At 34.9% G+C, this 16,315-nt stretch overlaps 1 protein-coding gene across 2 annotated transcripts; it reads left to right on the forward strand.

Annotated features, from left to right (window-relative positions):
* Positions 1-1,498: 1,498 nt before the first annotated feature.
* pde9ab (phosphodiesterase 9ab) lies at positions 1,499-15,407 on the forward strand. Of its 2 annotated transcripts, XM_048189534.1 has the most exons (20): positions 1,499-2,087; positions 2,270-2,427; positions 4,904-4,974; positions 5,517-5,594; positions 5,720-5,763; positions 5,910-5,964; positions 6,072-6,142; positions 6,219-6,306; positions 6,519-6,600; positions 6,729-6,803; positions 8,959-9,045; positions 9,129-9,233; positions 9,325-9,407; positions 11,465-11,621; positions 12,801-12,914; positions 12,997-13,101; positions 13,377-13,505; positions 13,584-13,679; positions 13,768-13,840; positions 14,727-15,407. In XM_048189534.1, exons 2-19 carry the CDS (start codon positions 2,359-2,361, stop codon positions 13,816-13,818), a joined length of 1,560 nt encoding a protein of 519 aa, XP_048045491.1. In that variant the 5' UTR covers positions 1,499-2,087; positions 2,270-2,358; the 3' UTR covers positions 13,819-13,840; positions 14,727-15,407. The 2 variants fall into 2 exon arrangements, with proteins under 2 accessions (XP_048045491.1, XP_048045492.1); XM_048189535.1 differs by having other exon boundaries at positions 1,499-2,427.
* The last annotated feature ends 908 nt before the right edge of the window (positions 15,408-16,315 follow it).

The following is a 16,315-nucleotide window of genomic DNA, read 5'->3' on the forward strand; positions in this document are numbered from 1 at the left end:
ACCATATTTTACTGTTGGTATGATGTTCTTTTTCTGAAATGCTGTGTTAATTTTACGCCAGACGTAATGAGACACGCACCTTTTAAAAAGTTCAACATTTGTCTCGTCAGTCCACAGAGTATTTTCCCAAAAGTCTTGGGGATCATCAAGATGTTTTCTGGCAAAACTGAGACGAGCCTTTATGTTCTTTTTGCTCAGCAGCGGTTTTCGTCTTGGAACTCTGCTATGCAGGCCATTTTTGCTCAGTCTCTTTCTTATGGTGGAGTCATGAACACTGACCTTAACTGAGGCAAGTGAGGCCTGCAGTTCTTTAGATGTTGTTGTGGGGTCTTTTGTGACCTCTTGGATGAGTCGTCGCTGCGCTCTTGGGGCAATTTTGGTCGGCCGGCCACTCCTGGGAAGGTTCACCACTGTTCCATGTTTTCGCCATTTGTGGATAATGGTCTCACTGTGGTTTGCTGGAGTCCCAAAGCTTTAGAAATGGCTTTATAACCTTTTCCAGACTGATATATCTCAATTACTTTCTTTCTCATTTGTTCCTGAATTTCTTTGGATCTCAACATGATGTGTAGCTTTTGAGGATCTTTTGGTCTACTTCACTTTGTCAGGCAAGTCCTATTTAAGTGATTTCTTGATTGCGAACAGGTGTGGCAGTAATCAGGCCTGGGTGTGGCTAGAGAAACTGAACTCAGGTGTGATAAACCACAGATAAGTTATGTTTTAACGGGGGGGGGCAAGCACTTTTTCACACTGGGCCATGTGGGTTTGGATTTTGTTTCCCCTTCATAATAAAAACCTTCATTTAAAATTTGTATGTTGCGTTTACTTGTGTTATCTTTGATTAATATTAAAAATTTTTGATGATCTGAAACATTAAAGTGTGATAAACATGCAAAAAAATAAAAAATCAGGAAGGGGGCAAACACTTATTCACACCACTATATATATTATAAAATTAAGTACAATGTAAAAAGGTCAAGGTCATTGTTGAAGATCAAGGTACTGGACATCTTCATCTTGTTCAAAAGTTTTCATCCCCTGGTTCTTAATACATCATGTTTCCTTCTGGAGCGTCAGTGATTTTAATTTAAACCTTTTTTAATAGTTGTGTTTGAGTCCCTCAATCGTCCTCAGTGTGAAAGATGATCTCAAAATCATATACAGTCACTGCTGGAAAGGGTTCAAATATGCAAAAGATGCTGGGAAACTGAAGAATTTTTGGGACCTAAAGGATTTTTATGAAGAACATTGGGCAGTTTAACTGCTCAGAACAAACAAGGGACTCATGAACAACCATCACAAAACAAAAAAAAACAGTCGCAGATCATCCAGGTAGCCACACACAGTGCTAAGAATCAACATACTTTTTAATGTGGTCATTTTTATAAATTCAGCAATTTTTTTTTTTTTTTTTTTTTTTTTTGTCTTGTGGACTATATGTAAACATCTTTTATGTAAAATATTGTATTCAGGACATGCATTTTGTATGATTGCTCTTATTTTGTTAAAGTTATTCACATTTTAACAGATTCTGCAAGGGGTTCACAACCTTTCAAGCAGCACTGTATATATTTTGCTGCCGTTGTGATACAGGTAAGGTTAGGAACAGGTTTGGTGGTATAGTTTAAACTGATAAGTCAACGGTGTAATTATAGCTGTAAATACAGAAATTAATTAACAAGCAGGTATTTTTAAATTATAAGTACAATGTAAAAACCTGTAAGTGCATTGTATCAATTGATTAATTTAATTGTCAGTACATAAAGGCACTTAATATACAGTGGGACAGAACATTGCATCTATAACAAGCAATTTTTTTATTTAAGTATGTCTGGGTAGATATTTCATTTGTCAAGAAAAGGAGCAGTTGTAATGGATACGCGTGTCGCCTCCAAGCAGTAAATGACATAGAGTACATAGTCAGCTCCAAGCTGTAACAGTTCCTTGGCAACGCTGGAGAGCAGGGGAGTGAGTGATAGCCTACTTAAAGAGCAGAGCTGTGACTCCTGCTGAAGCCGACCGCATCCAACACCTCCATCAGCATCTCTGAGTGAGCGGCTGCAGGAGACTGAATGGCACATGCTGAGGTAGGGCAACAGCTTTTTTTTCATTTATGTGCTGTCAAATATTCTGCAAATGCCTGTTTTAGTGCCAATATTCCACTTTATATCCTATGAAATCAGCAGTTGCATGTAACTTGTGTTGGATGATAAATCTGAATTAAGTGAACAATGAAGTTCATTTTATATTTTTACATTTTGTTTTGAAGTGTTCTTTGCTGGTTCAGAGAAGAAGGTAGCTATAGATTGTGTATCTGTTGCTAAACCATCATCATCATCATCATCATCAGAGGTCATCATGGGGTCAAGTTCCTCATCTTATGCCCCTAAAACTATTTATCTGGAGGTGGATGGAAAAGTGCAAAGGGTGAGTCTGAAGATTTTCAACATATAGGATGTATGTTAACATTCAGTAACATGAACTTATGCTAAAAAAATACTTCTACAGTATTTATTAACATTAGTTGAACAATTGTAATTTTAACTAACATTAACAAAGATTTATGGTATCACTTTAGTTTAGGGTCCAGTTCTCACTAATAACTAGTTGCTTATTTGCATGTATATTACTAGAATATTGGCTGTTTATTAGTACTTATAAAGCACATATTAATGCCTTATTCTGCATGACCATATTCTACATCCCTACCCAATACCTAAACTTAACAACTACCTTACTAACTATTATTAAGCAGTAATTAGGAGTTTATTTAAGCAAAAGCCAGAGTTAATAGTTAGTAAATAGTGAGATTTGGACCCTAAACTGAAGTGTGACGAGATTAATAAACGCTGTAACCTATATTTCTCAAATGTTAACAAATGAGTAAGTGTTGCAGATAAACCAAATAGCATCTGTAAACAAATGATGCAAGAGCTTCTCAGAAATAACTTAACTACTTGGAGTCATTTTTGAAATGATTATTAACAGACTAGCATGGCAATGACTTGTAGTGGATGTTTGAAGTCAGTTCTCCTCAGTTCAGTACTCAGCTTCACTAACTATGAACACGACCCACTAATGTTTGACAACCAGAAATTGTCACAACACGTTTAGTCTTAATTTTGAGTACTGTTTATTGTTTTATCCTTTACAAACTGTGAAAATGTGTGTGAAAATTGTGCATGAAAAGTATGCTTGTGCTGTCTTGCTTTAAGATAAATGCCACTAGTTCAATGTTTTTGTATCTAATACTTTGTGTCCAAATACTTTTTAATAAATAACCTCTGCAGAATAAATAATGTGTTTTCTGTTCATATCGTTCAAAGGTTTGGGGTTGAAAAGTTTTTTTGTTTTTTTTTTCAAATGTTTTTGAAAGACGTCTTTTATGCTCACCAAAGCTGCATTTATTTATGACATAGACCTGTCACTTTTGATTAATTTAATGCAAATCTTAATAATGACTCCAAACATTTGAACAGTAGTGTAACTTATCTAATAAGGACAACATTGTATTAATATGAATATAATTACACGTAACGGCTAGTATTTTAATTTATTTCAGGACAGTCACCTCCAAGATAACTGCGTATGTTAAAAATATATTGAGGGTCATTGTGGGTGACAGGTGCCTTTGACACATAGAGATGTGTGACATCTGCCAAGGGCAAATTCAGCTATAATGACCTAGTACTAGTAATCACCTCATTGCTAACATGACTGATGGTGTTAGAAACTTAATTGCAAATAATGTTCTTTAATTTTTGTTGATTTCTACTTTTTCATCATCTCATTAAGAAAATATTTCCCTTAGTTTTTCCAGTAATACTTTAGGGTCAAATTCTCTCTATTAAAGGGTTAGTTCACCCAAAAATGAAAATTCTGTCATTTATTACTTACCCTCATGCCGTTTCACACCCGTAAGACCTTTGTTAATCTTCAGAACACAAATTAAGATACATTTTAGTTGAAATCCGACAGCTCTGTGAGGCCTCCATAGGGAGCTATGACATTTCCTCTCTCAAGATCCATAAGGTACTAAAAACATATTTAAATCGGTTCATGTGAGTACAGTGGTTCAATATTAATATTATAAAGCAACGAGAATATTTTTGGATCACCAAAAAAAACTAAATAACGACTTATAAAGTGATGGCCGATTTTAAAACAATGCTTCAGGAAGCATCGGAGCACAGATGAATCTGTGTGTCGAATCTGCTGTTCGGAGCTCCAAAGTCACATGGTTTCAGCCGTTGGCAGTTTGACACGCGATCTGAATCATGATTCGACACACTGATTCATTTATGCTCCGATGCTTCCTGAAGCAGTGTTTTGAAATCGGCCATCACTAAATAAGTTGTTATTTTGTTTTTTTGGCGATCCAAAAATATTCTCGTCGCTTTATAATATTAATATTGAACCACTGTACTCACATGAACCGATTTAAATATGTTCTTGAGAGAGGAAGTGTCCATTGCTCCCTATGGAGGCCTCACGGAGCTATCGGATTTCAGCTAAAATATCTTAATTTGTGTTCTGAAGATTAACGAAGGTCTTATGGGTGTGAAACGGCATGAGGGTAAGTAATAAATGACAGAATTTTCATTTTTGGGTGAACTAACCCTTTAACTACCTGTAGTTGCTTATAGCATGTATATAGGATATTGGCTGTTTATTAGTACTTATAAAGCACATATTAAGGCCTTATTCTGCATGATCATATTCTACATCCCATAATCCTACCCAATACCTAAACTTAACAACTACCTTTCTAACTATTAATAAGCAGTAATTAGGAGTTTATTGAGGCAAAAGTCATAGTTAATAGTTAGTAAACAGTGAGAATTGATTGGACCATAATCTAAATTTGACCTTTTTTCATAATACGATCTCTTATGTTTTTTAGGTGATTTTCAGTCGACACTGTAGTCCATGTGACATCAAGGAGCTCCTTTGTTCATCATCCAATATTGCCAGGTCAGTGTCATTGTATCACTGCAAAAAGTGATTTAGTATTTTTGTCTTGTTTTCCAGTTCAAATATCGAAACATTCTTTAATCAAGATACATTTGCTTGAGAAGCAAAATTACTTGAGATTTTAAGTACTGAAAAATTGATCAAAACCAGTTTGCGCTTAACCCTCATGTTGTGTTCAGGTCATTTTGACCCATAGAGGATTTTCTTTTTCCTGAAAATGTTTTTAATGTTATCATTGGACTAAAACTTAATGACTTTGCTCACACTGGGTATACTTGCCAAAATGTTTTGGATAAACTTTGTATTTTGAGTTTTGGTTCTTGTGGTGTTCCCAGTCAAAAAATGGCCATCAAAATATAGCTTATAAATATCTCCTTACATTATATTATCACTAAATATTGGATTTAATAGAAAACAAGTGAAAAAATCGCTTTTTTTTTTTTTTTTTTGTATATACTTCAGTGTATAAACTTCCATCAAATGTTTAGCACAGATTATTGTCTCAAAAGTGACTGGAATATATTTTGCTCATGTCTCTTCAGAAACACAGCTATACTTCTGATTGACTCAGAAGGAGCATTGATATCCATTGACCCTACCATGCCAGCAAACACTCCAAAGTAAGAATTCAAAATTGGGATAATGGCGACAACTTAAATAAAGACTATAAATTATATTACTTCTTGTTATAATTAATGAATAATTCAAAAGTAATTATTGTTTTACTTTCTTTCTTTGTTTCAAGCAACTTATATAAGGTTATGCCCCATTCCACAAACCAAGGAGGAGGTATGGAAGATGTTTTATTCATGAAATTTTACATAATTAGCCAAAGGCAATGGCTATATTACATGTGTCAAGTAAAATAGATTAGAAATGAGGCAACTGACAGTAGTGTACTCTATAAATAAACAACTTTTTATTCCCCTCAAAAGAGAAGGAAGACATGTTCCAGAACGTCCTGTCACAAGTGGCTGAGCAGTTCAGCAGGTAAGATGAGTCATATCCTGTCAAACTGTCTGCATTTGCTGTAAAGTAAATGCTATGAATCAAATCAGTGTGTGCAATTACATTATGTGTGCATGGATTTGTTTCAGGGCTTTCAGGATCAATGAGCTGAAGACTGAAGTGACCAACAGACTGGCCATGCTGGAGAAGAGAGTGGAACGTGAGTGACGCTCTGAGGTCTAATGCATGTCAGAAATGACACCTGATGTGAGCTAACTGTCTTTGTATTGTTACAGTGGAGGGACTGAAAGTGGTGGAAATTGAGAAGTGTAAGAACGATCTGAAGAAATTGAGAGATGAAATGACCTCTAGAGGAGGAGTGCGGTATGAACACTTGTTTTATTTAATTTAATTTTTTTATTATATATTATTTTATATTAAATTACATTATATTATAATTTCATTTCATTAATTCATTTTATCATGTCATAATATATTGTATTTATTATTTTATTTATTTATTTTTAGCATAGCAAAGTAATTCCCTTAGGAATCTATACACCGTTTTTTATTGGTTGTTTATCTCTTGCAACCAGAGTGACTTGCAATTGCAAATATAACTTTAGTGATGATGGGAAGAAACTCTCTCCTAGACGAGATGTCCCGAGCTACCCAAAGGTAAAAACAAACAAACAAACAAATAAATACCATTTGTATTTTGGCACACATACATACTGCATCCAAGCAAAATCAATGTAATTCTGTTGTAATGTTGTGTTTTGTCACTCTGTTATGTGTTGGTGCAGTACACACTTTCTCAGGAAACAATAGAGGCTCTGAAAAAACCCACCTTTGATGTATGGCATTGGGAACACAATGAGGTCTGTCATCTTTTTGTGTTAAGATATCTTGAGACATTGTTTTGATTTTTGTACAAGAGATGTTTTTGGACGTTTTATTACTCTTTCATGGCTCAGAAATCTTAATGGAGTTCTTAGTTGTGTTTCACTGAAGTATCAGTTTTTCTTTTTTTTTAAAAAATCTGAATAGAACAAAAATGTAACATTTGGCTGCAGTAATACACACAACGCTGGAGATTCAGAGAATAATAAATAATAAATCCAGGGAGAAACTCATAGAATGCAACCATCAAACATAAACGAGGCCGAACCAAGAACAGAAGAAACCAAGGCCTTAAATACATGTATACAGAGATAATGAGGGAAATAATGAACAACAGGTGAACATAATCCAATCAGGAACCATAGAAACTAACTAGCAAACAGAACTCAGGCACAGGGAACAAAATAAAAATGAAACCAAACCAAAACACCACTAAACGGACGTTTACACGACAATGTACTAAAAATGTAAAAGTTTTTCCTTTGTGTTTTTTGCGTACAGAAAACAACGTTGTTAAAACGATCCCCGTTCACACGGATCCACAAAAACGATTAAAAATGCTGTATTATGCTGCCAGGCCAGTAGTTGGCGATGTCACTTTGTGAAGACACACTACACTCCTTTAGACTGAACACGTAATATGCATGTACATGATGTCACCGTTTTCACAAATTCATGTTTATGTAGTTTACATGGAAACAGTAACAGTATCATTATCAAAAACTTGCACTTTGAAACCTGTTTTTAAAAGTTTGCGTTTTCAGGCCCCCAAAACACTGTTGTCGTGTAAATGAATGGCCAAAATGCATGAAACGCGTTAAACATAACCCTGACAACAAAATATGAGACAGTTGTTCATTAATAACGTTAAAATTATAATCAAGTACTCTACATGTGCTTTAGCATGTTAGTCAACACATCAAAATAAGTGTACTTCTTTAAAGCACAACAAACAATTATTAAAACATAATGATTTAAAATGTACTTTAAAGTAAAACTTAAAGCTTAAAGTAAAAGCATTGTCAAAGTGCAATCTCAAAAGTGTATTTAAAGGATTAGTCCACTTTTAAATACAATTTTCTTGATAATTTACTCACCCCCCATGTCATCCAAGATGTTCAGGTCTTTCTTTCTTCAGTCGAAAAGAAATTAAGGTTTTTGATGAAAACATTCCAGGATTATTCTCCTTATAGTGGACTTCAGTGGCCTCCAAATGGTTGAAGGTCAAAATTACAGTTTCAGTGCAGCTTCAAATGGCTTTAAACGATACCAGACGAGGAATAAGGGTGTTATCTAGCGAAATGATCAGTCATTTTCGAAAAAATCCAACTGTATATGCTTTATAAACACAAATTATCGTCTTGCACATGCTTCCGCTTTCCGTATTCTTCAAAAATGTCTTACGCCTTCCCTATTCAACTTACAGAACGAACGAGGCGCCAGTTTCGTTTTTTTCCATAAGTAGATTAGAGAAGCTGTAGGACATACGGCATAAGCGTTTTGAAGAATGCAGAAAGCAAAAGCATGTGCAAGACGATAATTTGTGTTTATAAAGCAGATACAGTTGGATTTTTTTCAAAAATGACCGATCATTTCACTAGATAAGACGCTTATTCCTTGTCTGGTATCATTTAAAGCCCTTTGAAGCTGCACTGAAACTGTCATTTTGACCTTCAACCGTCTGGAGGCCATTGAAGTCCACTATAAGGAAAATAATCCTGGAATGTTTTCATCAAAAACCTTAATTTCTTTTCGACTGAGGAAAAAAAGACATGAACATTTTGGATGACATGAGGGTAAGTAAATTATCAGGAAATAAAGTGGACTAATCCTTTAAGTGTGTTAAGAAACATAGTTGTGAATGTGTACTCTTTTTAAATGCATTTTTACTGAATTGATATTATCTGCAAGTACAGTTTTTTAAAAATATACTTTTAAGATTTCAAGGTCATTACAAGTGCACATTCAATCACAAGTAACTGAGATATAAATGAGATTGAATTTGTAATTTGTCATTGTCTGTAATAAAAATGAAGTTTGTGGTTATCAGCATTAGTTGTTTTATCAGCCATTGGCCTACAGATCACATGTAATAATCTGTATGTTTTTTCATTGACTGAACGCTGTTTACAGATGCTTAGCTGTCTGGAGTATATGTATCATGACCTGGGACTGGTTAAGGAGTTTAATATGAATCCCATAACTCTCAAAAGATGGCTGGTAAGATGAGCTTTCTGTGACCTGTGTATTAACTAAAGTACTTGGCCTCAAAACTCACCTGCTGTGTCTCTGCCCAATCAAAGCTGGCAATTCAAGAAAACTACCGCGACAACCCTTTCCACAATTTCCGTCACTGCTTTTGTGTGAGCCAGATGATGTATGGAATGATCCATCTGTGTAACCTTCAGGTGAGGTCATGGTGACACATGTATCTGTCCTTTAGAGAGAGTGATTGTGTGTGATTGTCAGATCAACATGCTACTTGCTTTTGTTCCTTAGGAGAGGCTGACAATGACAGACATGTGTATTTTGATGACCGCAGCAGTTTGTCATGACCTGGACCACCCGGGATACAACAACACGTATGTCACTGACATATCCACCCTCTCAGAGAACAATCCCACTGACAGCACTGTTCTGTGTTATTGTATGCAATGCAGCAGTTAGCTAGCTAGCAAACAAACATACAGTACAGTCCAAAAGTTTGAAACCACTAAGATTTTTAATGTTTTTAAAAGAAGTTTCGTCTGTTCACCAAGGCTACATTTATTTAATTAAAAATACAGTAAAAAACAGTAATATTGTGAAATATTATTACAATTTAAAATAACTGTGTACCATTTAAATATATTTGACAAAGTAATTTATTCCTGTGATGCAAAGCTGAATTTTCAGCATCATTACTCCAGTCTTCAGTGTCACATGATCCTTCAGAAATCATTCTAATATTCTGATTTGCTGCTCAATAAACATTTATGATTATTTTCAATTTTGAAAACAGTTGTGTACTTTTTTTTCAGGATTACTTGATGAATAGAAAGTTCAAAAGAACAGCATTTATCTGAAATACAAAGCTTCTGTAGCATTATACACTACCGTTCAAAAGTTTGGGGTCAGTAAGAATTTTTATTTCTATTTTTTGAAAAGAAATTAAAGAAATGAATACTTTTATTCAGCAAGGATGCATTAAATCAATCAAAAGTGGCAGTAAAGACATTTATAATGTTACAAAAGATTATATTTCAGATAAACACTGTTCTTTTGTACTTTCTATTCATCAAATAATCCTGAAAAAAAATATTGTACACAAATATTTTGTACAATTGTACACATTAAATGTTTCTTGAGCAGCAGATCAGCATATTAGAATGATTTCTGAAGGATCATGTGACACTGAAGACTGGAGTAATGATGCTGAAAATTCAGCTTTGCCATCACAGGAATAAATTACTTTGTGAAAATATATTCAAATAGAAAACAGCTATTTTAAATTGTAATAATATTTCACAATATTACTGTTTTTTACTGTGTTTTTAATTAAAAAAATGTAGCCTTGGTGAGCAGACGAAACTTCTTTTAAAAACATTAAAAATCTTAGTCGTTCCAAACTTTTGGACTGTACTGTATGTTCTAAGAACATTTTGCTAATTAGGGCCCGAGCACCGATGGTGTGAGGACCCTATTGTAATTGCTCAGTCAATTATTCTTCTTTTCCGAAATGAATCACATTTTTGAGGGCCTAAACACGCTCAAAAAGTCATGAAACTTTGCACACGCATTAGAAGTGGTGAAAATTTACATCTTTACATATGAGTTTCAGAATTAGGTGTGGCAAAATGGCTCGATAGCGCCACCTACAAAATTTCAATTAAGTGCCCCTCGCGCCACATTTCACGTACAAGTATGAAATTCGGTAGACACATATAACAGCCCAACACCTACAAAAAAGTCCCCCAGGTGCAAAATCTGAAAATCCAACAGAAAGTGAGATATTTTGAATTTTCTCTGCAAAATTTTTTACAGTTTTTGCCATTTCTAGACGTTGTACTCCTCCTAGAATTTTAATCAGATCAACATCATATTTGGTCAGTCTAATATAAAGGCCTTGGCGACGTTAAATTGCGAAGATCCCTTCGCTGAAGGAAGTGTCCGTGGCGGCCTGACAAACTTCAATGTTTCGCCATAAAACAGAAAGTTGTTGTAACTCGGCCATACAATGTCCGATCTGCTCCAAACTTCACATGTTTGATAATAGTCCTGGTTTGAAGACATCTACATGGCAATATTTAGTTACAGTCAAAGCACCACCTGTTGGTAGCAGGAAGTGTGGCACTTTGAGTGTTTGTAGTTCCTAAGGCAACTGGGTGGCGGTGAGCCAGGGTGTGAGGGCCTTTTCATCGCTGAAGAGCATTTTTTTTAATAATGTTTTTATGCAAACATTTTGAGAATATAAGTAAAGACCAGATAACTTTGAACAAATGTTTTATTAATGTTACTGGAAGAACGTTTGTTCATAACTTTGAGAGCGCTTTGCCACATCGTTAGCTAAAGTTCCTATTTAGCTTGGTAGTTTAATGTGTGTTTATTTTTTATACAGTATGAAGTGATAAAGTTTTGCCTTCTATGGTTCTTTAATCAGGTATCAAATTAATGCCCGCACTGAGCTGGCTGTGCGCTATAATGACATCTCTCCACTGGAGAACCATCATTGTGCTGTGGCCTTCCAGATCCTCTCCATGCCCGAGTGCAACATATTCGCCAATGTAGAGCCTGACTCCTTCAAACAGTTACGACAGGTACCTCAGATCCCACGCACATCCGCATCATGTCGCAGATGCAGTTTCTATCCAGAAGAACACTGTTTTGCTCAAAGGTTGTTTTTCCATAGCTTCATGAAACCAGTTAAACCACTATTCAAAAGTTTGGTAAAAAATGTTGTTACACTTTATTTCAATGGTCCACATTCTTCTAACTATAAGTAACTTTGCAACTACATGTCAACTAACTCTCATTAGAGTATTGTTAGACCGTAGTAGACTGTTAGTAGATTGTTAGGTTAGTAGAATAAGTTGACATGTTTGTTGGTGTAGCATCAAAATAAAGTTTTAGCAGATGCAGCATTAAGCAGAAAGTCTACTATTACTCTAATGACAGTTAGCTGATATTTAGTTACAAATTTAGTAGAATGTCTAAGTGGACCATTGAAATAAAGTGATTTTTGAAAAATGCTCACCAAGGCTGCATTTATTTGATCAAAAATATAGAAATCAAAATAATTTTGTGAAATATTATTACAATTTAAAATATTTTTTAATTCAATATAGTTTATTCCTGTGATGGCAAAGCGGAATTTTCTGCATCATTACTCCAGTATTCAGTGTCACATGACAGTATTCAGTGTCACTCTAATTTGCTGATTTGGTGCTCAAGAAATATTTCTTATTATTTTCACAGTTGAAAACATTGTACTGTTTATTACTTTAACATGTTTTTTTTTCTTCTTTTTTTTTCTTTTTTTTCCCAGGATTCTTTGATGAATAGAAAGTTCAAACAAACAACATTTATTTGAAATAGAATTTTCCTTTTTTTTTGTCACTTTACTGTCACTTTTCATCAGTTAAATGCATCCTTGCTGAACTTTTTTTTTTTTTTTTTAAGTGGTACATTTGCATACATCTATATAGGTAGCATATTAAATTCACAGTATAGCACTTTTAAATCAATCTGTATGAATTCAGTGGATAAAACAGAATGCTTCTGTGCATTATACACTCTTTAAAATAAAGGTTTTTCAGCAGTTCCATAAAGAACCTTTAACCTCCATGGAATCTTCCATTGCACATAGTGGAAAAAGGTTCTTCAGATTATTAAAAATGTTTTGGACCTGCTTTTGGAACCTTTATTTTAAAGAGTTTAGTCAAAATTCTGCTGACCATCTTAAACAATCCTGGATGTATTCCTTGTGTCTGCTGTAGGCGATCATTACTCTTATTCTGGCGACGGATATGGCCAGGCATGGAGAGATACTGGACTCCTTCAAACAGAAAGTGGACAACTTTGACTTTACCAATGAGGAGCATGTTAAATGTGTATGTGTTTCCTGCTATTGCTTTCTAAATACTTGTTGGCTTTGTACTCTATACTCAATATACTCTATTCCCTATTATACAGCTGAAGATGGTCTTGATCAAGTGTTGTGACATCTCCAATGAGGTCAGACCCACTGAGGTGGCAGAGCCGTGGGTGGACTGTCTCCTGGAGGAGTACTTCATGCAGGTATCGCTTTAATACGAACAGTTTCATGCAAGTGCTTTGAACATGAATGTGGTCAAAAGCTTACTAAGCTTATCTAGAAATTAATACGTTTATAAGGGATTTATAAAACCATAATAACATTTTCATAAGTTTCATAAGAGACTTCTTTTTAAAAACATTAAAAAATTTAAAACATTTAAAAAAGTTTCTGATTATTTCCTACTTATTTTTGCAGACTTTGATTTCATCAGACTTTTGGACCCCATTATAGTTTGCTTTTTGGTTTGTTTTGGCAGAGTGACAGAGAAAAATCAGAAGGTCTTCCTGTGGCTCCGTTTATGGATCGTGACAAAGTCACCAAACCAACGGCACAAATTGGCTTCATTAAATTCGTCCTCATCCCAATGTTTGAGACTGTCATGAAGGTTTGTACAGCCGTCATAAACTTTGAACTGGAACTTTGAACTGAAGTTATATAACATAGAGTCTGTGTCTGTGTTCAGCTCTTTCCACAGATTGAGGAGATCATGGTTCAGCCTTTGAGAGACTCCCGTGATCACTATGAAGAGCTCAAACAGATAGATGATGCCATGTCGGAGGTAAAAAGAGCATGTAGAGGAAGTCTTATAAATGGCCTTCAGAATGCCAATCAGATTAACTATTATTTGCTTTTGTATGATGCATCAGGCACAGAAGAAGAAAACAGAAAGCATGTCTTTGGGTGGAAAGAAGAAATAATCTACAGTCTGCTTCTTTTATGGTATGGAGGAAGAACTTTCAATCTTTCCATTTATCAAAACAGCTATCGTCTGGTTATTGTCGTTCTAAACACCGTTTTTAACCCCGGAAAAAGGAATGTTTCACACTTGTAATTTAGAAGTGGGGTTAGCACCGATTTTAACCCAGTTTTTACCCAGGGTTTTTGCGGTGCCAAAATTGTACCTACAGTGCAAAACGATGTGGCGTTAGAATGTTACGAGATGATCCGAGCAACGGATAACCAATTGGTGCCTCATATTCACGTACTTTAGACAGTAACAGACACACTGCGCATTGTATTTAAACAGTAAATTCAGCGTTTGAGTGGAAAAGTGTCAAATGTTGACTGAAAACGCGACAATTTGATTGAAGAAGCGACCATTTCATTCTTACCTTTGTAGTCCGAAATGTCCATTCAGTATAAACTTGATAGTATGCTACAGTCGCAGTACGAGGATGCGCAATGCTAAAGCTAGGCTATGTAAACAGGTCACGTGCTGTAACCAAAGAATGACACTGACATCGCAAATATGCACATAAAAATGTTAACCCAGGGTTTAGGAATGTACAATGTGAAACGTCAGCTTATGAATACCCAGAATTAATTGTTAACGCCGGGTTAATTATGACTAGTGTGAAAAGTGAAGCAAGATAACCCAGGATTCCGTTTACCTGGGGTTTACAATGACCCAGGGTTAACTATTTCAAGTGTGAAAACCACTATTCAGGGGTTTTTGGGACACCATTTCAAGTATGTTTTTTTTTTTCTGGAACACACACACAAAAAAGATATTCTGAAAAGAGTTTCAACTGTTTTTGTCCATACAGTGAAACAGACTGTTTGTATATGGACAAAAGACTGACTCACCCCTGTTGTCTTCCTCTAGGAATCTCAGGCCGATCCTGCTCCCAGTTTTCTGAAACTGAGGTTTTGAACTGTTTGGGCTCTCCAAGCACCCTATTTCTGAAGGAGAGTGTTGGACCCCCTTCTATGTATTGAGACATCAAGAATTTCCAGAAAAGACAGTCACCTGTAGTAAAGGAGGGGGTCAAAGTGACTAATTCTGTTGATTTTGGTGATCTAATTATTCCTCACAGATAGGCTATGTTTACACTATTGAAATAAAGTGCTTGGCCCTCAAATATTGTTTTACTGTCACAGTAAAAATATAAATAAACACGTTTTGGAAGGTGCAGTCAAGATTTGTAACTTGAAGATGCTTGATCAGATAATGGCATTATATGAAAACACAAACTGATTTGTACTTTGGTACGTATTGATTTTAATTCTGGCACTGAGTGAATTTTGTAGGAAATGATTTTACCAAAGCAGTTAATAGTAATAACTCAGGAAAACATGTTAAGCATTGTTCCAACAGAAAACCTTACATGTGAACAAAAAACTTTGAAAATCAATAAAATATAATCTTGAAACATGTCTAAATTGGTGTTGTTGTTTTTTATATATTCTTGGGACTGTAAAAATTCACAGCATTTACCTGTGAAAACTATAAAATATTAATTTCTAGAAGAGCATTTATAAATTGAAATTGATCCCTGAAAAAAAGTGAGGCATTTACAAGAAAGGCATTTACTAAGGCGATGTGTCTGAGACACCTGTTTAAAGACGCAGGTGTTTTTGAGGGCTGCAGGTGCAGGAGACATGTCTGTTGCTCTCTGTCGTCACTGGATCTGGATGTGACAGTTACTACACAGCTAGAGTCATTCACAAGATACTTAAATGCTTCTGTTATTGGCCAGCAGAGGAAGCAATTAAACACTTTTCACATACTGTACTCATGATGATGTTTCCTATTGCCTTGAATAACACACAAGAAATGCAGTTAAATATATAAGACATGTCAAAGTTGATGAGACCACACCATTCTCTTTGGATTAGATTTAAATTTTAGAAAAACTGTAACTAGTTAGAAAACCATCAGAAATATTGGTCCCACTTTATAGTGTTGTTAACTACTATATACTAAGATTTAAAAGAATCTCTTTAATTTATTACACATGTTTTTACATTATACTTGCATGTAATTACAATATTGTAATTCATTTCTGTAATTACATCTATAATTACACTGTTGACCCTTCCCTTACACCTTAAACCTACCCATACCACCAAACCTGTCTCTAACCTTACCAGTATCCCACCTCAATAGCAGTTTTTTGCAATACAACATAAACCAAACAATCTTTTTACATAAGTACACAGTAGATACACCTAAGATAAAGTGTGACCAAAATATCTAATCCAAACATCAATCCGAGACATAAATATAGATATACAGAACTGCAATGAAAAATAACAAATTTGATTATTAGTCTGACATTAGTTTTCTTTTATTTCTTCATTTTCTTTTAATAATAGGAGAGGACTATATTCAGTATTATATTTGCATACCTTATGTGTATATATTTGGAGCTATGACTACCAAAATATGCATTATAGCAATTAATGTATATA

This window comes from Megalobrama amblycephala, linkage group LG4 (genome assembly GCF_018812025.1).
Source record: "Megalobrama amblycephala isolate DHTTF-2021 linkage group LG4, ASM1881202v1, whole genome shotgun sequence".
Classification (NCBI taxonomy): Eukaryota; Metazoa; Chordata; class Actinopteri; order Cypriniformes; family Xenocyprididae; genus Megalobrama; species Megalobrama amblycephala.